This window comes from Ovis aries, chromosome 14, assembly GCF_016772045.2.
Source record: "Ovis aries strain OAR_USU_Benz2616 breed Rambouillet chromosome 14, ARS-UI_Ramb_v3.0, whole genome shotgun sequence".
Taxonomy (NCBI): domain Eukaryota; kingdom Metazoa; phylum Chordata; class Mammalia; order Artiodactyla; family Bovidae; genus Ovis; species Ovis aries.
The window spans coordinates 51,767,842-51,791,412 of NC_056067.1; the positions used below are offsets into that span (position 1 = coordinate 51,767,842).

The following is a 23,571-nucleotide window of genomic DNA, read 5'->3' on the forward strand; positions in this document are numbered from 1 at the left end:
CTCCTGGAGTTCCACGGGTGAGAGATGAGGCAGCAGATATGGGCAGGTCAGATCCCGAGGGAAACGAGACGCGGACTGGTGGGAAGAAGACCACGTATTAAACCCTTCGCGAGCCGCGGTGGAGGAATAGTGCTAAAGGTCAAAATTCAAACGCCTGCGTGTGGAGCCCACTGCGCGCCAAAAAGGAGTGCCAGGCAGAGCGCTGTCTGCAGAGGGTGCGTGCGCAGTCAGTCCAAAGGGCTCCGCGGCTTAGCTGGAGCTGATGGTTACCCATGGGAACGATAGATGCTTCAAGAGAAGAGAGAAGTGTCTATGTATTCATAGCTACATAGATGAGAGGAGAATTTACCCTTTTTCATGTAAAAATTCTATTTGGACAGGGAATACATGTACTTTTTGACAAAATTCGAGCAGCCCATGGGGTACACGAGAAAAGTCCTTCTCCACGCTGGTTCCCATATTCCATTCCTAGCGCACCGCTTCCTAGTGTCCTGGAGCTGCTGTTACACCAAAGCATTGGAGCTGAGAACTTGAGCCTGGCCAAGTTCTTTAACCCTTTCTGCCTTTTCGTCTGTTTCTACAGTGGAGGACTTCCCTGGCGGTCCAGTGGTTAAGACTCCATGCTTCCAGTGCAGGGGGGCATGGGATGGATCCCTGCTTGGGAAACAAAGGTCCTGCATCCAGCTTTGCAAGGCCAAAGAAAGAAAAAAGTGATGGATCACCACTTCCCTGGTGGTCCAGTGGCTAATTCACTGCACTCCCAATGCAAGGGGCTTGGGAACTAGATCCCACATGCCTCAACTAAGAGTTCATGTGCCCCAACTAAAGTTTCCAAATGCCCCAATAAAGAGCAAAGGTCCAGAGTGCCACGACTAAGACCCAGTACAGCCAAATAACTAAAAGGTACAATGGAGGTGGACTTACCTGGTGGCACAGTGAATAAGAATCCACCTACCAATGCAGGAGACACAGGTTTGATCCTTGGGTTGGGAAGATCCCATGGAGTAGGAAATAGCAACACACTGTAGTAAGCTCACCTGGGGAAAATCCTATGGACAGAAGAGCCTGGCAGGCTACAGTGCATGGGATCCCAAAGAGTGGGACACAACTGAGGAACTGAGCACCCATGCAGAGTGGCGCTATGTTATTCTTTGGTGGTTTACAATGACAGTGATAGTGACTGAGTCTGAACTGCTCCCCTCCCTTCCAGGCCTCATCCCTGCTGCCCTTTTCTCAGCACAGGTGGCAGGTGGAATTATTTCTCCAGGTTGTTACAGTCTGGGTGAAAACCATCACACAGACTGAGTTGAGAGTCCTGTTGTTTATGGATTCTCCAGAAAACTGTGGGTGTTTGGCAGAGATACACATGACAGGACACCTTTGTGTTATGTCTGTCAGTGTCCCTTTTTAGCATCTTCATCTGTTAGGTTGCATCTGTTTTTATTACCTGAATTTCTCAACGCCAGAGGAGCCTCCATGCCAGTTTCACCTCTGGGAAACCCTTAGAGGTGGAAATTTGAGTTAAGGGAAAAGGAGAGGTTTGGCATTGGACTGTGGGCCCACTGTAACCACCTCCCCTCCTTGTTTAACACATGCAGAATATGAGTCTGAGAAGAAGGGCCTTACTGAAGCCCCCATAGCCAGGAGGCATCAAGGCCTGGATTCAAACTCTAGCTTGTTTCATTCTAGGGTGAGCTCACAATTTTTTCACAGGCAATGGGCAGCCTGCCTAGCTAACGGTGAGTCACAATCAAGCACCCAGAGAGCTGCCTTTGGTATTAGTAGGATGGTATACAGTTATGTGGATGTGCAGGATTTAACCATTTCCCTATTGAGAAACACTCAGGTTCTTTCTGAACTTTTGCTGTTACAAACATTCATCACAATGAATATTGCTGTACATCAGATTGCATGTAGGTGATAGTATTATCAACAGAGTACCTCATTTGAAGTAGAATTGCTGGGTCAAAGAGTACATGCACTGGGAATTTTAAGAGCCCTTTGCCAAATGATCTGTTCATTTCTCAAGGCACTTTTTTAGTTTCATTCATTTGTTTATATCTATTGAATGAACTCTAGAACTCTAGTCATCTGCTAGACATGGTGTAGGGTGGAGATCCTGTAGTGCACGGGTCCCCAACCTCTAGGATCTAATGCCTGATGATCTGAGCTGGAGCTCATGTAATAATGGAAGTCAAGTGTGCAATAAATGTAAGACGCTTGAATCATTCCCAAACCACCCCATGCCATCTGTGGAAAAATTGTCTTCCACGAAACTGGTCTCTGGTGCCAAAAAGGTTGGGGACCACTGCTTTAGTGATAGGACAGATCATCTGCCCTCCTGGAACAGATCTGGTGGGGTGGATGATGTCAGGTAAAATGCTTGTAAGGAAAAATCAGGATAAGGGAATTGAGAGTGACAGAGCTCACAGAGAGTGACAGGTGGTCAGGGAAGTCTCCTCTCAGAAGGTGATATTTGAGCAGAGGCCTGAAAGATGGTAAGGGGATGAACCATAGGCAGATGCTGAAAAACAGATTAAAGATCCCAAAGTGAGAACGGACCTGGGTGTTCAAGGATTATCAAGTTGAAGGACTATCAGCCAGAGTGGCTAAAGCATAGTGAAGTAGGGATAGGCTTATTTAGGGATACAGCTATAGAGAGGGTCAAGTTACAGGAGGCCTTGTAGGCCATGGTAAAGGCTTTTGAATTTACTTCTAAGTGAAACAGGAAGCCTTTGGAGGGCTGTAAGCAAGGCCCAGCGTGTTGTGATGTACATTTTCTTAAGACTTTTACATTTCTGAACTATGAGACTGTTAGGTACATTCAAAAAAGTTAAAGCAGTGCTGGTTGCCATGAGGCGAGTGGGCTGCAGCTGGGCAGCAGTGGAAGCAGGAGATGAGGAAGCCACTGTCCCTTCCCTGGGCGAGAGAGGATGATGACTCAGGAGGAGGGTTGGGTGAGAGGAAGCATGAATCAGGGATGACTTAAAAGTCCTGGAGGTTTGGGCCTGACCCACTGGGTGAAGAGTGATGCTTTTTGAAGATGGGAAGGAGCAGCCTTGATGGGACCAAGCTTTGAGGTGCACGTTGGTCCAAGTAAGTGGTCACAGTAGAGAGAAGCCAGCATTTGTAGATACAGAATTTTTTTACTGACTTTTCATTGTGGAGTTTTAAAAACACACACAAAAGTTTTTCCACTATGAAGAACTCCTCTCAACCCACCACCCAGTATGGCCAGTCAGCCCATTTTACTTATCTTTTTTCTTCTGTTTTCTTCTTTCTAATTTTATAAGTACACTTTCTCCTGGAGTTTCTGTTTTATTTTTTAAGCTTTTAAGCAGACTTTCAGATGTCCTGTCATTTTATCAATAACTATACAAGCATGCTAAATTCTGGAGCTGTTAATATATAGACGGCATTTAAAGCCTGGGGATTTGTTGAAACCATCCACACTGAGGGGGCAGATTGAGCAGAGACTGGGCCCTGGTTTAGGAATCAGAGAAAGAACCACTGTCCTAGAGAAGCAGCAGGAACATCAGGAGAGGTGATAACCTAGGGCCAAGGGAAAGAAGAGTTCCTAAAAGCTGGTGATCAACTGGAGAGCAGAGATAACAGAGCAGTAGCTGGAGGTAGATGTGAGTCCACCGTGAAGAAAACATGGCTGTCTTATCCCCTAGTCTTTTTGCAGGAGAATTGTCTGGAAGAGGATGGCCATGTCACAGGCCTCAGAGGAGTCCCTAGGAGGGGCCACCAAGTGAGGGTCCTTGGTTTCACACAGAAGAGAATTCAAGAGTGAGCCATGGTATAAAATGGAAGTAAGTTTATTGAGAGAGAGACACATTCCATAGGCAGAAAGGAGACCATCTCAGAAAGAAGAGTGGCCAGTGGGTGTGGGGGTGGTTAGTTTTTATGGGTTGGATAATTTCATAAGCTAACAAGTGGGAGTATTATTCCAACTATTTTGGGGTAACAGCGAGAATTTCCAGGAATTGGGCCACCACCCACTGTTTGACCTTCTATGGTCAGCTTCAGAATGGTCATGGCGTGTGTGGTATGTCACTTAGCATATGCTGATATATTACAATGAGCGTATAATGAGGGTCTAGGGAAGTTGTGTCTTCTGTCATCTTGGGCCTCGTGGGCCTAGTTTTAACTGTATCATCAAGATCTGCATCACTCTTTTAAAGGTTGGGTCCTGTCCCCTTCCCTCCCGTCTTGGTCTCACTCTGTTGTGGAAACTTCTCAATACCGTAACAGAGAATCTATAAGGAAAAGTTTATAGGCACTTATTTTTCTTTATCTGTTTTTGTCTCAGTGTAACTTAAATGTGCCCAAGTGCAGAAAAGGGTCATTAAAGTTTTACAAATATGTATATGTACTCATGTAACCACTAACCAGGTCAAGATAGAGAACATTTCTGAAGCCCCAGAGATTTCTGATGGGCTGTTTCCCTGTCAGCTCCCCTACTCCAGAAACAGCCTCTGCTCTGATTCCAGTCATTACAGATGAGTTGTGGCTGCTCTTGAACTTGATAGAAATTAAACTTGATAGGAATCTGACAGCAGGTCTTCTGTGTTGCCTTCTTTAGCTCTTTGGTCTGTGAGAGTCTTCCCTGCTGTTGAATGTATCAGGAGCTTGTTCTGTAAGAACTTTGAAAGGATTTCTACATGCAGGTTGTTTTACAATATAGAGAATAAAGACTCAAGTTGAATTCCAGCTGCTTTGCAGTGTGGTGAATACCTGATGGGCTTTAAGGATAGTGGAGGATGTAAAGTGCTTAAAGTCCCGGGGGGCCAGTTTTAAGATGGGAGGAAAGACAGCATGTTTGTGTGCTGCTTGGAGGGACAGTGAAACCATGCCGCTCAAACTGGAACCTGAACCCATGGGCCAGGACTCACACCTGGCCAAACCCAGACTGGGACTTGAACCCATGGTCTTTTAATTGAGATCACACACCTGGCCTCAGCACTTAACGAAGCTCAGGTTCTTGATGTCCCCTTGCAGGAAGAATTCAGTGAAAGACAACGTGACAGGTAAGAAATAGATTTATCTAGAGAGAAACACACCCAGAATGTGGGCTGTCTCAGAAGGCGACAGGCCCTGGAAATTTTGGGGTTGTGAGTTTTTTATGGACTTTGTAATTTCATAGGCTAATGAGTGGGAGGATTAGTCCAACTATTTCTAGGAAGGGGCAGGGATTGCCAGGAATTGCACCACAGCCCACGTTTTGACCTTTTATCGTTGGCCCTGAAACTGTCATGGAGCTGGTGGGTGTGTCATTTAGCTAACGTATTACAATGAGTGTATAATGAGACTCGGGTCTACCGGAAGTCGAATCTTCAGCCATCTTGGATCTAGTTGGTTCTAGTTTGTCATGTCCTATGGTAGTGTCATTATTTTAAAGGTTGCCCCCTGCCCCTTCCCTTCTATTTCAATAGCAGGGAAAATGGATGAGGGAAGAAACTTAGGACTGTGGCCCTTGAGGAAGTGAGAAAGGGTGCAGCCAGGGTACACCCTTGGCTGGACTAGAAGAAGGGCCAGTTCATTCTGTTAGAAGAAAGAAAAGACATTGCTTCAAGTTGCAAAAGCACTCTCCTGCTTTTTACATGTTAGCAGCTGTCCTACACAGCAGAAAAGCTAAAAACAAGTCTTTAGTCTGCAGTCTGGTATTGATGTAGATGACTTGGCTTCCTTCATGGACCCTCATAAAGAACTGGAAAAATACTGGTGATATTTGTTCTACATGGATGGGGAAAAGAGGACAGGAGAGTCTAGGAGAGATGACCAGTTTCGACAGTCCTTGGGAAGGAAGAGGAGCCCTGTGGCTGGAGCAGCTGTGATACTGGATTTATAATAAATATGGATTTGGTCTTTATCCCGGAATCTGGCACAGAGCTCCTAAAACCTTTGGAACTTCCAGTGAAGAGAGTAATAAGGGTGTCTTTTGTAATGAGGTGGCTTTGAGAAGCATCTCGGTAACCTGAGGATAGGGGCTGGGTGCCAGGGGCCCCAAGGGGTGATTAGAGGTTTAGAACTTCCAGATCTACAGGAAGGGGAGAGGGGTTGGAGGTTGGATTAGTCACCAAAGTTCGATGATTTAATCGGTCATGGCTATGAAATGAAGCCTCCATAATAACCCCCAAAGGACAGGGCTTGGAGAACTTCCAGGTTGGTGAACACTTGGAGATTTGGGGAGAGCGGTGCCAAGAGAGGGCATGGAAACTCCCTGCCCCTTCCCCAACCCTTGCCCTGTGCCTCTCTTCCATCTGGCTGTTCCCCAATTACATCATTTTATAAGAAACCTATAATCTAGTAAATAAACTGTGTCTCTGAGTTCTGTGAGTCACTCATTGAACCCAAGGAAGGGGCTGTTGGATCTGTAGCCAGATGGTCAGACACACAGGTGACAATCTGGACTTGAAATTGGCATCTGAAGGGGTAGGGGTTGGGGGCAGTCCTGCAGGACCCAACCCTTAACCTGTGGAATCTGATGCTGTTCCCAGGAAGACAGTGTCAGGACTGAACTGAATTGTGATGTCAGAGAATTGCTTGAGGGGAAAAAAAGACCCCAAACCACAACAATGGAATTGGGTGCAGAATCATTATCTGCTGTGACAGGGAGGGGGTAGGGAGGCTGGAGGAGGGGTGGGGCCGCAGCCTGAAGAGCCCCCCAGGTGAGGCCTGTGGGTGTCTTAACACCATTCTGTAGGGAAAAAGAACGCAGCCCTGGCTGATTCCTGGAAGCAAGGTACACACCAGGGCGTGCAGCGAGTTCCTTTTCAAAGTTCACAATTGGGCGAAAGAAACTCAAGGAGGAAGGGAAGAGAGAGTTTTCAGGGTCATGGAAACTTCAAGCTTGAGCTGACTGGTATTTGCTCGGGTGAATGCATTTGTAAAAAAAATCTATTGAGGCTGCTTTTAAACTTTGTGTCATTTATATAAAATAAAGCTCAATAAAAGAAAAAATGAGTGGAGACTTGCCTGGCAGTCCAGTGGGTGAGAATCTGCACTTCCATTGCTGGGAGCACAGGTTCCATCCCTAGTCAGGGGACTAGGATCCCACATGCCGCAGGGCTAGCTCTAGGAGCTGGACTTTGACAGAAATACAGGTGGGAACCATGGCAGGCTTTTGAGCAAGGGAAGGGCCCAGTCATGTCTTGGGTGGTGGCCCCAACCCTGACTGGCTCTTGAACCCCAGTAATCCCCCAGCCCTTTCTGGACCCACTTTTCCCCACCCTGTCCTCTTACAGGCATGGAGGCAAAACTGAAGCAGGAGGGGGAAGTTGCCAGAATCATCGTGAAACCAAGTCCCTCGGGAGCAGAGCCTGCTGATTCATGCCTGCAGCCCCCACGCCGGTGCAGGGCATTCAGGAAGTGGTCATGGTGTGAGGGGGTTTGCAAAGACTGCTGGAAGGGGGGGCGTCGGGACCCGTGCCCCACAGTCAGTGGTGGCAGAGTGGCAGGGGGCAGATCTGAGCATTCAGAACAGCAGTGCTCTCCCGCGCTTAGTGCCTTAGGCAAAAAGCCCCTTCTCACCAGTTCCTACCTTGTCCCAGGAGAAACCAACAAGTGATAGAAGGTGCGGCACTTCCGGCCACCCCAGGTAGTGAGTGTGTTCATTCAGTGATAACTCACTGAGGCCCAGCATATGCAGGCCCTCGACACTGAAGACACAATATAGAGAGCAAAAATGAAAGTAGGGAATGCTGCTGCTGCTGCTGCTGCTGAGTCGCTTCAGTCGTGTCCGACTCTGTGCAACCCCACAGACGGCAGCCCACCAGGCTCCCCCGTCCCTGGGATTCTCCAGGCAAGAACACTGGAGTGGGTTGCCATTTCCTTCTCCAATGCATGAAAGTGAAAAGTGAAAGTGAAGTCGCTCAGTCTTGTCCGACTCTTTGTGACCCCATGGACTGCGGCCTACCAGGCTCCTCTGTCCATGGGATTTTCCAGGCAAGAGTACTGGAGTGGGGTGCCATCGCCTTCTTCGGAAAGTAGGCTATAATGATCCCTAAATGAATGAGCTGATTGGCTAAGCTCTGGGCCTTCAGAGCCAGGCCATCTGGGTCAAATCCTAGCTTCGCCATCTCCTTGCTGCGGGGTCATGTAGGGTTCTTAATCTCTGTGCCTCGGATTCCCCATCTGTATAACAGGACCAGTAATACCACCTTGCTTCCTTCTGTAGAGATTTTATGAGATCATTTATATAAAGCATTTAATGTGGGACTTCGCACAATAAATATTACTGTGATAGAGACAGGTTCAGGGGGCTGTGGGAGCGACAGAGAGGGCTTCCTGGCAGAGGAGACATGTAAGCTGGGGCCCAAAGGAGTTGGAAAGAGTTTGCCCAGTGAAGCCAAGTAGAACTAGGAAAGGGTGGTCCCATTAAGGGATCTGGCAGCACTGAAGAGGGCTTACTGCAGGGGAGGGTGTTGAAGTGTTCCTGTTTCCTCTGCCCTCCAGGTGGGCTGGTGTCCAGAGGAAGGGGCAGTGGGTGGTGCGAGCCCCAGTTTAGCTCTGGGGGCTGAGGGGTGGGGCTGGCTGCGGACTTGCAGGGAAATCCAAAGATAGCTCAGCAGAGAAGGATGACTCGCAGCCCGGGCTTCCCCACAAGTCAAGGGAAGTGGGGATGAATCAGCATCTCAAAGTGGAAGGCAGCGGCTGTGGGAAGTGAGACCCAGGTTCAGGGTCCAAGGCCACTCTGGCTCTGACTCACCTCAAGCCAGGCTCAGTCTCAGGATGCACTGGGTGTGAAGCCAGACCCTTGGGGCCTTGCTCTTTTCGAAGCTTCGTCTCTGTATTTGTACAGTGGGGGTGGGGCGGGGCAGGCAGAGGTGGTGGTGACTTACATAATGGGATCGCACAGCTGGGCATACAGGAGGACCTCCATAAGTGCCAGCCCCCTTCCCATTTCCTGGCCAAGTCCTAGCAGATACGAGAAATGAGTACAGGGGATGGTTTGGAGTTCCCGTTACTCTCCTGATGGATGAGTTGTCATTTGGGTTCTGGTGGGCCATGAGTAGAGAGGGGCAGAGGAAAGAGCAGCCGTGTACTGATTGTGTCTGAAGATCAGTAGCACTGATAAAAATGATTATCTCTCATGAATTCTTACTAAATGCCCAACCCTCTGTGCCCCTCCCTGGGGGAAGGTGACCCCATCTCACAGGTGAAGTGAAATGTTCAGAGAGATGAAGCCACTTGCCCAAAGTCACACAGCCAGTGGATGGCAGAGCCAAGGTTTGAACCCCAATCTGTCTGAATTCAAAGCCCTTGCTCTTAGCCTAAGATCTGGGCTGGGGCAGGGGTAGGGACAGTGTTGAGGACTCCCCAGCCTGCAGACCTGGGAGGGTACTCTCGGAGGCCTCTTTTATAGTTGCAAAAGCTGGTTCAGGCGGGCTTCCTCAGCTGTTCAGGAGGTGAAGAATCCGCCTGTAATGCAGGAGACTCATTGATCCCTGGGTGGGGAAGATCCCCGGGAGGAGGGCACGGCAACCCTCTGCAATGTTCTTGCCCAGAGAATCCCCATGGACAGAGGAGCCTGGCGGGCTATAGTCCATAGGGTCACAAAGAGTTAAACACAGCCGTAGCGACTGTGAGCACCCAAGCAGGTTCAGACAGGAAAAGGGCCTTTCACTGGCTGACCTGCCTGTTTAGAGTGTGGATGTGTTTAGAAAGAAACAACAACTTCTTCTGGCTTTGTTTAACATTTATTGCAAAGTATAAGAGCAGAGACTGGTGGGCTGCACCCTGGCCCCTCCGACCTTCTCCCACCAGATAATTCTCTGCAGCTCTGGAGAAACAGTGTCCTCCTCGCTCTCCCACCAGGGGGCGCTGCCTCCTGCCTCGTCCCAGCCTCGGGCCTGATTCCTTCAGCTCTGCCGGCCAGCTGGCGGGTCACTGAGGCAGCCCTGGATCCTGGACTCTGGGTCCCTGCTCCCCTCTTTCTCCTCCTCTGGGACCCAGGAGGCCCAGCCCCCAAGCACCTCCACATCCAACTGAAAGCTGGTGGCCATCTACAGCAGCAGAGTGAGGATGTTTTTGTCGAGGGTATGTGAGGCAGGGGGGACCGTCTTCCCATCTGGGGCCTTGGTGGGGGGTGGGCCACGGCCTCCCTCCTTAATCCAGCATCCCCTCTGGCATCCTTCAGCATTCACCATCCAAGGTGGGGCCCCCAGCAGTCCTCACACTTAGGGGGGTCTTTATATGTGCGGCTGGGTCAGGAGTAGCAGAGAGAATGTCCTTGACCTCAATCCTGGGGAAGGGTAGCCTGGTTCTTCCTGGATGGGTCCTGGGGAGACGAACAGAGAGTTGGCTACAAAGGCAGGCCAGACACCAGAGGAAGAGACAGACCAAGCAAAGAAAGAGGGCGGGGGGCGGTCCAGCCCCAAACTTGGTGACCCTCCCCGCAGGCAGAGCCAGAGCAGAAGCGATCCCGTGGCCTCAACTCCAGCCCCTCCAGCCCCCTCCCCCTTAGCCACATGGGGTGCTGGCCACAGGGCACCCTTCCTCCAGGAGGTTCTCCTGCCCGAGTCCCAGTCCCCTCACCAGCTACGTGGCCTCCTGGCTTGGTTCTGGAAGCTGCCGCGGCCCCAGCGCAGCACTGAGCAGCTCGCTCAGGGTGTCCAGCCTCCCTGCTAGCGCATCAATCTGCTTCTCCAGAGCCTGGTGAGAGCTGCTCAGACGGAGCTGCAGGTCACACAGGATCATGTGCATCTGGGCAGAGAGAGGTCAGAGGGATCAGGGGCCTGGGGGAGACTCCCTCCCTGCCCTGCAGAGTAAGGCAGTGGAACTAGCATTTCCTAAGTCCTTACAGGCCCGAGAGATTATCCTCAATGATAACAGTTACCATTTATCAACCACCTGCCACCGCCCAGCGACTGGGCCCCGTGATCCTCATATGCAGCTTAAAATCCTCCTAAAAGTGCGGGAATGGGAATCCTGTTTCCATTTTTAACAGCTGAGGAAACAGGCCTGGAGCAGATAAGTTGACATGGCCCAGTCAGCGCCTGGATCAGGGTGACCCTAGAATGTAGTAGGCGCTCACTTAAATCTTTGTGACCTTGATGGCTGTCTGACTTTAAAACCCACAGAGCCCCTTCTCTGCCTTCTCAAACTAGGATTCACAGCTTCGTCCTTCAGGGCGTGGGAGCTTTCTATGAAGACTCTTGACTTCCGCGTTTGGGGCCAGGTGGATAATCTTAGAAATCACGACCTGCCGATTCCGCAGATCTAGGCCACTGCCGTGCAGTTTAGGGGCCCGGCACCTGCGGCTGTGTTTACCATGGCATCAGGGCCCAGGGCCACTGTTTGAGTTGTCACGGACTAATGAGAAAAAAGCAAAGGCTACCGGATAAGCAAGAGGAGCTGCTAACCAAGCCAGCGGGGCGTGACGTCACTGACCCCGAGCACTTCAGAATCAAGGAGACCCAGCAGAAGGAGGGCAAGCCCTTGACCAGGCAAGCCCGCCCAGCGCTCCTGGCCACCTTCCTCCTCTTCACAACAGCAGCACAGATTGAGTTTTCCCGGAACAATGTCACTCGTCTGTGTGTTGGTGCTGTTAATTCGCATTTTATTGCTTTGCCCTTTGCGTTTGAACCTCGTTTGTCAATTTGCTTTGGTTTTATGGTTGTATAAGAGTCATAGTTGAAAGGAATTTTATATCTACCCACATGTAGGGAACTTGACAATGGGAATAATTTCACATCAAACACTGGAGTTCTTTGCACAAGTTCCTTAAGCTTCAAAGGAAGCTGCACCTTTCACGAGAAACTCTATTGCACCACTCACTTATTCGTTTGTTTGTCCCTTCAACCACAAGAGCTTCCTTGAGTGCCCTTGTGTGCCAGCGTCCCCGATTCCAGGCCCAGAGCTCTTACCAGCCACCCCCTACCTCCCTCTTCTCCTAGACCCCCTCTCACGGGCTCCCAGTACCTTGGAGATGTCCACCATAGAGTTCACTTGCTCCCGGAGCTTTCTGTGTTTCAGCCGCACCTGGCGGAACCTGGGGGTTTAAACGAACAGAAGGGGGTGGGGGGTCAGAGCAGCCTAGCACAGGGGTGGGATGAGGGGAGCAGAGACTCACAAAGATGGAGAATAAAGAGGAAAAGTTGCCAGAGAACTGAAGGGGCGGGAGGGAATGGCTGCACCCATGAGCCCACCCCCCACACAGAGACCCAGGTAGCCAGACCCGCAGGCTCTGAAACATGCAAACGAGACCATCACACACACACAGTCACTGTGACGTCCAGGTGGGCATCTGTTTAGTGGGACCACACGCGGGCATCCTGACCTGGGTATGCATTCATGCTCACACACGGACACACACACACGCTCACACCCTGCAGAGAGGAGTAGACTCAGACAGGGCTGTACACGGCGTGTGCACACACAGAGGTCCTCACCGGTTGATGGCGGCCAGCAGCCGGCGCTGGTGCTTGCGGGCGGCTCCAGACTCCTTCCTGCGTGTGTGTTTGTACAACATCCACGACTCCTGCAGCACTCGGGCAGCCGACTCCCTCATCTGGGTGTGGGGGGCACAGGGTCAGGGGAGAGGGCGCCCTAGGGCTCTGGGAGGAGGGGCTGGGGACTTGGACTCCTGGCTCTGAGGGTGTGTTCTGGGTGCTGGAGGCCCGCTCACCTCTTTGGCATACTGAATGTCCATCATGAAGTTGTGCACATGCTTCTCGGCCTTATTAAACTCCAGCTTCCGGGCCACCACGGCCACCAGCAGGGCTGTGCAGCAGACCCCCTGCAGGCACAGCAGGTGTTATGACACAGGGGCCCTGGGGCTCCGAGGGCCAGCCGCGTGCCACCAACTCCCTCTCTCTCCTGAACCCTCCCAACAGACACAGCTGGCAGGCACCACCCCCCTAGTTGACAAACAAGCAAACCCCCTGGGAGAGAACCAAGGTCTCAGAGGTTCCAGAGGTGGAGCTGCGATCAAAATCACACATCTGAGTGCAGCTCCTGGGCATGGTGTTTACACCTTCACCATGTCCTGTTTTGTTAAGGGTGTGATTGGAGACGGGGGAGAAGGGCTGGTGCTGGGTGACGGGCAGACCTCACGCTCCTGCAGGACCCCTGCCTCCCCACGTTCCAGTTGGCCATCAGGTCACCGGGGGTGTTCTTCCCCCTCCTCCCCACCCCTACAGACACTGCCCAGCTCTGGCCACATCTTCTCCCTCCTGGACAATTTCTAGCCTCCCCTTCACCCCATCCTGACCCAGCTGTGACCCTGACCCCCTCACCCTAATCTCCTTCTGGGCTCCCATGGCCCCAGACTTCTTAGCCCGGCTCTCAGGGTCTGCTAAGGCCCAGGCCACTCCTTCTCTGCCCAGCCTCCCTCTCAGGCAATTCATCCCTCACCTGCCTGAGCACCTTGTCCCAAACCCTCACTCTCATCCTTTCCTTCTTGAGGCCTCTGATCCATCAAGGCCCCATCAAATCCCAACTGCCCTGTACCACCTGCTCACTGTCCCCGGAGTTAGAATGACTCATCTGAAGTCTGTCCCCATCTCATTATGTTTCAGCTTTTGACCCTCGGAACAATTTACTAGCTACAGGGACCGCTTGGGTTCCAAGCCCAGCTTGGAGCAAGTTATCTAATCTCACAGTGCCTGAGCTTCTTATCTGTGAAATGTGCACGCCCTCACAGAATTACTCCAGGGATTCCGTCAGTTAGCACCTTGAGAGCAGAGCCTGGCAGAGTACGGACCCAATAAAAGTTAGCCGTTATTGCACCCTGGAACCTCTCGGCCGGGAGTAGGCTGTGAACGCTAATGCAAAGCTAGTGCAAAACTCACCATGAGAGAGTTTTCTGTCTCAGCTTCTCCCTTTCTCAAATGAAGGAGGAGGTCCCAGGCAGCCCGAGGGCCCCTGACCCTTTGAGAGTGTGTCCCTGGCTGCATCCCTGCCCCTCTTTCCTAGTCACAGGGACTCACCACTCTGTGTGTGTGTGTGTGTGTGTGTGTGTCTGTGTCTGTGTGTATATGGGAGCCGCATTTCCCTGCCACCCCATGCATCACCTGTGGACCCAGGACTCGGGGGTTCAGCATGTCCTTCCTGGGACAAATCAGGGCTGGGGGCTGTTGGCTTGAATTCCTGAGCTTGAGGGGAGCCAGATCTCATAGGGAGGTGGAGGCCAAGGCATTGGGTGCTGGGTCTATGAAGGGAAGGGGGTGGGTGTCTAGATTCAGAGGGAGGCCGACTCTGGGGAATAGGCTTGGGTCTACGGCTTAGGGAGCCCTCTGTCTCATCCTTGAGGGCACAGGAGCCAGGATAGTAGACAGCCACGTGCTTGGAACAGCTACAATAACAGCTTCCCCATCGCCACCCCTGGCCCATTTCCTGAGCCTTTCCTGTGCTTGAGAACCTTTGTGTGCTGCGCTGTGCTATGCGCAGTCACTTCAGTCATGTCCAACTTTTTGCAACCTGTCAGGCTCCTCTGTCCATGGGATTCTTCAGGCAAGAATACTGAGTGGGTTGCCATGCTCTTCTCCAGGGGATCTTCCTGACCCAGGAATCGAACTGGTGTCTCTTGTGCCTCCTGCATTGCAGGCAGATTCTTTACCCACTGAGCCACCTGGGAAGCCCTTTTAAGACCCTTTACATGGTTTAATTCATTTAGTCTTCTCAGGAGCAGTACACTGATATCATCATCCCCATTTTATAGATGAGAAAACTGAGGCCCAGAAAGATTATATGGCTGACTCCCAGCTAGGAAGTGGCAGAAATAGAATTTGAACTCAAGCAGCCTGAGCCCACAGGCAAGCTCCTGATATCTATATGCGATTGCCTTAAAGGAGACTGGGAGACTGGATCCCTGGGTCCTGAAGGAACCTGGCGCTGGGAAACCAGGTACCCTGAGTCCTGGATGATTGAGAGGGTAAAGAGGGGAGAGAGCAAGACGCTGAGCCTTGGAGGAACTCAGGGCTGAATTCCTGAATTCTGGGAGGAAAAAGAGAAAAAGGGCTGGGAGGTTCCCAAGGAGGATGAGGTCTGGGGTGCTAGATTCCAGAGAGAGCTAGGACTTTAGGGGATGGATTCCTGGGATTTTCAAAGGAAATAGGGCTGGTGTCTGTGTTCTGAGCAAAGATCCATGTAGTCAGAGCTATGGTTTTTCCAGCAGTCGTGTACAGATGTGAGAGCTGGATCATTAAGAAGGCTGAGTGCCAAAGAATTGATGCTTTTGAACTGTGGGGCCGGAGATGACTCAAGAGTCCCCTTGGACAGCAAGATCAAACCAGTCAATCCTAAAGGAAATCAACTCTGAATATTCATTGGAAGGACTCTTGCTGAAGCTGAAGCTCCAACACTTTTGATCACTGGATGGGAAGAGCCAACTCATTGGAAAAGACTCTGATGCTAGGAGAGCCTTTAGGCAATAGGAAAAGGAGACAGCAGAGGATGAGATGGTCAGATAGCATCACCAACTCAATGGACATGAATTTGAGCAAACTGTGGGAGACAGTGGAGGACAGAAGAGCCTGGCATGCTATAGTCCATGGGGTTGCAAAGAGTTGGACATGACTTAGCATCTGAACCACAACGACTGTGTCCTGGACAGGGAGTGAGGCTGTGGGGCTCCAGACACCCAAGTTCCCTGGGGTGTCCCTGAGTGCCTCAGTTGGCTCCATGGTTTCCTAGGGCCCGGGGGGTGAGCAGTGTGCAGTGCAGGAGTCCCTGAGTGGATGTACTCACCATGACCCCAGTGCAGAGGCAGACAATCTTGCCCCACATGGTGCCTGGCACCACATCACCGTAGCCAATGGTCAGGAATGTGATGGGGATCAGCCACAGTGTGTCCGAAAGGTGCCCGGTGGCATTCACGGCCTGCCTATAGGGGAAGAGCGGGTTAGTTCTGGGGTTCCTGTGGTGTTTGATACCCTTTTTCTTAGCACTCACCCACACTCAAAAAAAGCACTCAAAAAAAGCACTCAAAGCTTGCCTGGCTTTGGCAAGCCTGTCTGGCCTCCTCTTTGCTGTGTGACCTAGACAAGATGCTCAATCACTGTGGGCTTTGAACCTGGATCCTGTCAATTCCAAAGACCATTTGGTTTCAGCTAGGCTACCAGGGCTGCTGCATTTAATGTGATTGAGGGATTGAAAGGGGGAGGAAACCCAACCTGAAGTTCGCTTGTCAGTCCCTGGCAGGGAACTGCCTCCACCCAGAGAAAGGGTGGGTTTTCTGATTTCCACAAAGATTCTCTGTTGCCTACAGGTGGCTCTGTCAGGACTAAAAATGTGGGACTCTAAAAAGGCTTTGGCGGGGGGAACTCTCTTCTTTCCCCACCCTTCATGGAAGGGGATATTTAGGTCCAGTTATAGAAAGGACTGAAAATCAGGATGTGTCTAACTCTGACCCATAGTTAGCCCAGAGCATAGAAAGCATCATTCACCAGGGTCCCAGAAACCTCAAAACCACTAAGTTAGTGCCCAGAGGTGGGGACTGAATGTATCGTTAAACACCCCACCCCCCCACTTCAGCCCAAAGTACACTCCAGTTTGTGGACTTCCGCCTCTCAGAAGCTCAGAGAGGAGAAATCTCAGGGCAGATGGTCCCATTCTCCACCTCCCCTCAAGAATCCTTTGCTCGATGTACTAAACTAGAGGTTCTCAAACTTGAGCCAGCATCAGAATTAACTGTTAAAAGCAGATTGCTGAGTCCCACCCATTAGAGTCTTGGATTCCATAGATATGGGTGGGGCCTCCAAATTTGGATTTGCAACCAGTTCCCAGGAGATAGAGAGCATACTAAAAAGCAAAGACATTACTTTGCCAGCAAAGGTCCGTCTAATTAAAGCTATGGTTTTTCCAGTAGTCATGTATGGATGTGAGAGTTGGACTACAAAGAAGGCTGAGTGCCGAAAAATTGATGCTTTGAACTGTGGTGTTGGAGAAGACTCTTGAGAGTCCCTTGGAGTGTAAGGAGATCCAACCAGTCCATCCTAAAGAAATCAGTCCTGAATATTCATTAGAAGGACTGATGCTGAAGCTGAAACTCCAATATTTTGGCCACCTGATGCAAAGAACTGACTCTTTGGAAAAGACCATGATGCTGGGAAAGATTGAGGGCAGGAGGTGAAGGGGGCGACAGAGGATGAGACAGTTGGATGGCATCACAGACTCAATGGACATGAGTTTGAGTAAACTCCAGGAGTTGGTGATGGACAGAGAGGCCTGGCATGTTGCAGTCCATGGGGTCGCAAAGAGTCAGACACAACTGAGCAACTGAACTGAATCCAGGAGATGCTGCTGGTCCCAGAACCACTGGCTAAGATTACCCCTAATTTCTTTTATCTGTAAGATAAATGGGGCTTCCCTGGTGGCTCAGTGGTAAAGAATCCATCTGCTGATGCAGGAGACGTGGGTTCAATTTCTGGATTGGGAAGATCCCTGGAGAAGGAAATAGCAACTGACTCTAGTATTCTTGCTGGGAAACCCCAGGGACAGAGGAGGCTGACAGGCTACAGTCCATGGGGTCGCAGAGTCGGACAGGACTTGGTGACTAAAGCAACAACAAAGGTAAGTGCAGGCCCTGATGAGGTACAGTTCCAGCATCAGGTCAGAGTCCAGCAGGCAGCTGGGAATTTCTTCCAGGGCAGCCCTGGGGTGGTTAGCAGCACCTACCAGTGCAGGTGAGCTAATTTGGAAAAGCAGAAAGTCTCCTTCCTTCAAAGCAGGTGCAACCCTTGGCCAGCCAGGCCCCAGTGCCTGCATTATACCTGGACTCTGGAAGCAGGAGAGATTTGAGGCAGGAAGGGCAGGGCTTCCTAGGGTATATGTGTGTTGGGGGGTTGGGGTGGGGGAGACTGGAGGCTGCAAGCAGACGAAAGGCTTTGGGGCTAGTCTGTTGGTTCTTCCCACCCTGCTGCATAAGAGTGTGGACAGATAGCTTTCTCCGCGGGCTGGTCCCGGGGAGTCCTGATCTGCACCACCGTGCAGGGCAAGCGTGGTTGTAAGCGGCTCCTCCAGAGGCTCCAGGTACCCTCCATTCCCACCCGCCCTGGCACCCTCACCTCTCGGCTACCGACAGCACCCAGGCGGTGGTGAGCCAGAGGCCAAGCGTGAGGCAGAGCAGCAGGCGGCCGGGGTGCGTGTTCATGTACAGCTTGGCCACGAACCAGTGGCGGAAGCGGACCTGGTTGAGCGCGCCGATGCTGCGGTAGGAGGCGTTGAGCAGGACGCCGCTGCGCAGGAGCAGGGCTCGGGGCACCAGGTACAGGCGCAGCAGCATGGCCAGCGACAGCAGCGCCTCCCCCTGGTCCAGGAAGCTGGGCCAGGACTGCGTGGCCGCGGTCTTCGGGAACCCCGAGCTCAGCACGCACGGCGGGCCCGGCACCGGCGGCGGGTGCAGCCCGCACACCACCAGCTCCAGCACGATCTGCGCCACCTGCCGCCCGGTCAGCGCCACGCGCCAGTCCCGGAGCCCGTTGTCCGTCATGAACAGCTGCGGGGAGGAGGACGGACCGAGAAGGAGGCAGTCACGCGAAGGTCAGGCGCCCGCTCCCCAGCCTGCGCGAGGAGATAAGGGGGGCGCACCCGCGGGGCCGCAGAGGGAGGCAGATAGCGCAGGGCCTGGGGCCGGGGAGGGTGGGGAAGGGACACGGCAGGACCCGAGGAAGACATCTCTCCATCTTCACTCCCGTGTCTCGCGCAGCCTACTTCCAGAACCTCCAGCCCAGGAACACTTATTGAGTGCCTACTGTGTGCCCGACATTGAGATATGTTGAGGATATGGGTGAACAAGACAAAAACGCCTTCCTCCCAGGAGCCTACATTCCACACCCATGGAGCCAGGCTTACTCCTGTCTCTGGGGACCCAGCAGTGTAACTGGCATCATCCCATTACAGTGACAATAGCCAACACATGCGGGGCATCTGGGGGGTGCCCGGCATTGCGCTATCCCCTTTGGTGTTGTGACTCCTGGAATGGTCACAAGACAGTGAGACTGAAGGTATTCTTACCCCCATTTTATAGATGTGGAAACTGAGGCCCAGGGCACTCAGGTGCAGCTGCGCAGCTGGGCAGGCCGCTTAACTACTTGAAATGACTGCTATGAATGATAAGGTGTGCTTCTTACTGAGCATGTCTTGTATGCCAGTCTCTGCAAGGGGCATACCACACTCGGCCAATATCCCTCATTTTATACACCAAGGTTGTGGCGGAAGGGAACAGGATCTGGGGGTGTGGAAGATGGGAGGAGAGGGGAAGGGGTGGGGAGCCCAGTGTGGATTGAGACATGCGATGGGAGGTGGGACTTGGGTGGGAAGGGCGCCTGGATCTGGGGGTCATTGGCACAGAGGTGTGGAGCTCAGGCGTGGGGAAGGACTTCAGGCACATAACTAGGATCTGAGTTGTTGGGACTGGAACAGGTGGGGGCCCAAGGGTTGAAGAAGGGAGATCTGGGAGGCTGGGCCTGGTGTGAGGCAGCCTGGAGCTAGAGTGGACAGAGAGCCCTGGGGGCAGGAACTCTCAGCACCTACAGATGTGCCTGCCAGGTGAGTCAGAGGGCAGCAGGTGGAGGAAGGTCAGGGCTGCTCTGGGAGGCTCTGTCTGTTGTCCACGGTTCGTCCCCTCCAGGTAGATAAGGGTGTGGATGCATCTCAGGGTGGAGGAAGCTCATTACTCAGCCCAGCAGGCTGGAAAGTGTGAGCCGACAGGGCGTGGTGGGGGCTGAGGGGAGCAAGAAGGGGCTGGGGGCGGGGCCTGCCCTACCTGGACCTCTTTGGCGTGAAAGGCCACGATAAGGGAGAGGAGCAGGAACGTGGAAATGCTGATCAAGCATTTAACCAGGAACAGGTAGAGCACCCACTGTTGGGAGGGAGAGAGAAAGGGGTGAGATCCTAGGTCTCCACCGGCTCTGCCCCCTCTACCCTCCTCCCAAACCACCAACCCTTCTCCCTTCCCATTCATTCCTGGGCTCCTAACCCCACCCCCAGTCCAGCTGTCTCCTGATGCCTCCAGGTCTGGGGAAGCCTCAGAACTGTCATCGGGTCCCCAAGGAGAGCACCCTCTTCCTTCCTAAGGGGACAGCCCTGGCCTAGACGTAGGGTTCATCCTCCTCCTCAGCCTAAGACCACACCCCTGAGAGAAGACCTCAAAATGCACATTCCTTCCTAACTGCCGCTTACGGGTCCCCATCAAAAATAGTTCTCAGTTGGCGGAGGGGTGTCTAGAAACAGACATTTAGCCTTTAAAGAGTGTCCCTCCTCTTCCCTTCCTCCCCAGCTGGTCTCTGCCCTAGAAAGCAACTTCAAGTCTCCCCCCACCCAGCAACCCAATTCCTAAGGAGCCTAGAAACTGTCACTCAGTCCCCAAGGAATGAATGACACCCTCCCTTGCCCTCATTCCCTGGGGTCCCTGAGACCCCAGCCCCAGCTCTGAGAAAAGCCTCCAGTCCTGCCCTGTGTGTCCCTTCCCCCCCACCACCTCCTGCCCTCTCTCCTGGCTCCAAGCCCAGGGCAGATCTGGCCGGAAGCACATGGCCTCCAGAAACCACGGGAAGTTTTTTTCCCTCTCTTTGTGCGTCTATATCTTGGAGGAATCTAGAATTCTTAAGGGAGAGATTTAGAGGGGAATGGGACTGCTGGATTCCCTAGGAGGGGCTGGGAGGGGGTGCCTGCCTGGAAGGTGGTGTTGGGAGAAAGGGTCACCTGGGCGCCCGCAATGAGCTCAGCACCTGTTTCTTCTAGAACGCTGCCAGCTCTCCCTGCCAGCCAGGGCCCCGCCCCTGTGCAGGGGAAAAGGGCCAGTTTCCTGCCCCGGGGGGTCTGCCCCCCCACCCCTCCCTGAACAATGGTGCTGTTGTCCCTAGCCCTCCCCCACCCCCTCATCCTTCTATGGCTCCCCAGCTCCCTGTCCCTTTCTTTAGTTTGTCTCAACCAGCGCCCCACCTGACCCAGCCTTTCCCAGCTCCATCGTCTACTTCTCTGGAGGTCCTCTCTCCTTTCAATTCCTTTTGCCCCGAATCCTGCACCCCCTTCTCTGTCTGTAGCACGCTGTCTCTCACCGCATCTTTGCCTTGGTCTCTCTCTGTCTTCGTCTTTCTGTGTATCTCTGCCTCTGTGTGTTTGTGCGTGTGTTGAGTCGCTTCAGTCGTGTCCGACCCTTTGTGACCCTTTGGACTGTAGCCCGCCAGGCTCCTCTGTCCATGGGATTCTCCAGGCAAGAATACTGGAGTGGACTGCCATGCCCTCCTCCAGGGGACCTTCCCAACTCAGGGATGAAAACAGCGTCTCTTATGTCTCCTGCATTGGCAGGCGGGTTCTTTACTACTAGCACCACCTGGGTAGCCTCTCTGTACCCCTCACCACCCTCCCTCTCCTGCCCGGCTGCATCGGTCATGTTCCGCTGTCTCAGTGGGCGCGGGCCTCGCCTCTCCTCCAGCCCCTCCCTGCTACCAGCAGGTGTCTGGATCCCTGCAGAATGAATTCATAGATTGCGATGGATTGTGATGGAGGTGGGGAGAGGGCATGGGTATTGTCAAGGCGGTCATAGAAAGGGGGCTGAGGAGGACCCTTCAGGTCATCTATTTCAACCCTCACCCCCAGTTTCCAGTTGACAAAACGGCCCCAGAGAGCTGCAGCAGATGCCAGAGTCGCCCTGCTGGAGGCAGCAGATGCCAGAGTTGCCCTGCTGGAGGCAGCAGCCTGGTGGGCGGTGGAGGGAAGCAGGGGGAGGTGAGAGGGCGGAGGGCCTGGATGGTGAAGGAAAGACCCCCGACCCATCGCATCTGCCCCCTTAGCCTCACCTCCCCTGCTGGGCGGGGTGCTGAAGCCTGGGAGCGCGGGTCAGCTGAGCCATGCTTCCTGTTGGCCAGGGCTTCGGCGGCCCCACCCCCTCAGTGCCCGCTGCTCTCACCCGCCCAGAGGAAGCCAGCCTGCCCCGACCCTCTGTGGGGCTCCTGGGCACTTCAAAGCTGCCTGCCTCTCCCACTCCCAAATCCAAGCCTGAGCCTTGTCCCTGGGAATGCCCTCACCTTACCCTCAAATCCAGGGCCCCCCTGATGAGCCCAGTTCCACGCTTCCACGCCCCTTACCCCAGACAGATCTGCAGCCCCTCCTTTCCTGTTGAGCAATTCCGTCCCGTCCTCCAGCTGCCAGTTCTGACCCATGTCCTTCATCTGCCCCCATCACAGCCCGGACCCGGGCTGGAATGTGCTGGAAGCCTGCTCAGACCTGTCCCGGCCCCACCTGTCCTTTCCTTCCCTATTCACACTATCCTCCAAGTCCGCGCCTCTGCCCCTGCACATCCTCTAAGGCGCCCTCCCCTCCAAACCCAGGAGCCCAGGCCCCCAGCCTCTCCTCCCCGGGACCCAGGAGACCAGCCTACGAGAAACCTACTTCTCCCTTATTTCTCAGACTAAATAAATTCTGAGGAAGCTGAGCTTCTCAATGATGGAGATGGAATTGGCAGCGGGGCTGGGGGGATACTTCTTCCCCCCCAACCAGCACCCCCAACCCCAGCCAGTTTTTTCCAACTCTGCCCTTTGCCTCTGAGATACTGGGCAAACATTTGAGTTCAGATAAGGACCAAGGAGCCTCCACCTAGTGGAAGAAGTCAGCCTTTCTCCTCACCCTCCCTTCACTGAACCTGGGGCTACCCCTCCCCTAATCTGCTCTTAGGAGACTCCAGTATCTGACCAGCCACCCCTTGGACCTCCAACTGCCTGACTGCAGTATCTTCAAATTGACACCCTGTCACCCCTCTTCCCTTCCATCTGCAGAGGGGGCCCCCTACCATTTCCCTCCCTGGGTCCCAGGAGTCCAGCGCTCAACCTCCTCCACTCTCAGACCCGGGGGTCCCCGGCCCCACCTCCCTCTGACCCTGCAGTCTCAGCCCCCAGCGCCTCCTCCTCCCTCAGACCCAGGAGTCCTGGCCCCCAGCCCCTCCTCCTTCAAGACTAGAAGTCTCTGCCTCTACCCTCCACTCACCGGGCACCCCCCGAACCACAGCATCTCCGCATGCAGGACCATGAGCCCAATGCCAGTTCCTGCCAGTGCCAGCGTCCAGCCGGCCAGACTCTTCTCCTGCTCCAGCAGGCGCTTTCGCCGCCGCAGGGCCCCCAGGCCCGGCACCAGCTCCCCGCCCATGGCTCCCGGGGTCTTGGGGCCCAGCCAGCTTCCTGCCCAGGGTCCCCCACCTCGCAGCACACAGAGGGCAGCCACGGTGGCTTGAGGCCCCCGGCCTGCTCTGCTCCCTTGCTCTGGGCTTGTGCTTTGAGGTGCAGCAGAGTCTGTGCCCTCTGGGAGGTGGTGACTGCTGGGCAGGGCGGGGAGGTGCTGGGGAGGCCCCCGGGCAGAGGGGAGGCTCCCCAACCCCCCTTCTCAGACTAAGGAGGGGCGGGGGTGTGTCTTAGGGCAGAGCAAGGAAGAGGCGTGCGTCCACGTGGATTCAGACACACACACACCAACACACAATGGGCTTTGTGACACACAGCGGTCTGCAGCGTATAATACACACCTACCCTGGGCCACACCCGGACACCACGCAACACTACACCCTGAACCATGGCATGGCCAGAGACGGAACCTCACACCCATGGGCACACAGCACTACTGACACGAGTGACT

The 23,571-nt window shown here is 53.5% G+C and overlaps 1 protein-coding gene across 4 annotated transcripts; it reads right to left on the reverse strand.

The window, feature by feature from the left end:
• Window positions 1-9,682: 9,682 nt before the first annotated feature.
• Window positions 9,683-23,219, reverse strand: KCNN4 (potassium calcium-activated channel subfamily N member 4). 4 transcript variants are annotated; one of them, XM_060398112.1, is made up of 10 exons: window positions 22,933-23,219; window positions 21,544-21,648; window positions 19,715-19,810; window positions 18,015-18,445; window positions 15,697-15,832; window positions 12,635-12,745; window positions 12,399-12,517; window positions 11,929-11,998; window positions 10,543-10,710; window positions 9,683-10,285 (listed from the first exon to the last, which is right to left on the reverse strand). In XM_060398112.1, exons 1-9 carry the CDS (start codon window positions 23,089-23,091, stop codon window positions 10,546-10,548), a joined length of 1,392 nt encoding a protein of 463 aa, XP_060254095.1. In that variant the 5' UTR covers window positions 23,092-23,219; the 3' UTR covers window positions 9,683-10,285; window positions 10,543-10,545. The 4 variants fall into 4 exon arrangements, with proteins under 4 accessions (XP_060254095.1, XP_027834228.1, XP_042088048.1 ...); XM_027978427.3 differs by lacking the exon at window positions 21,544-21,648; XM_042232114.2 differs by lacking the exons at window positions 21,544-21,648; window positions 22,933-23,219 and adding an exon at window positions 22,038-22,814.
• Window positions 23,220-23,571: the final 352 nt, after the last annotated feature.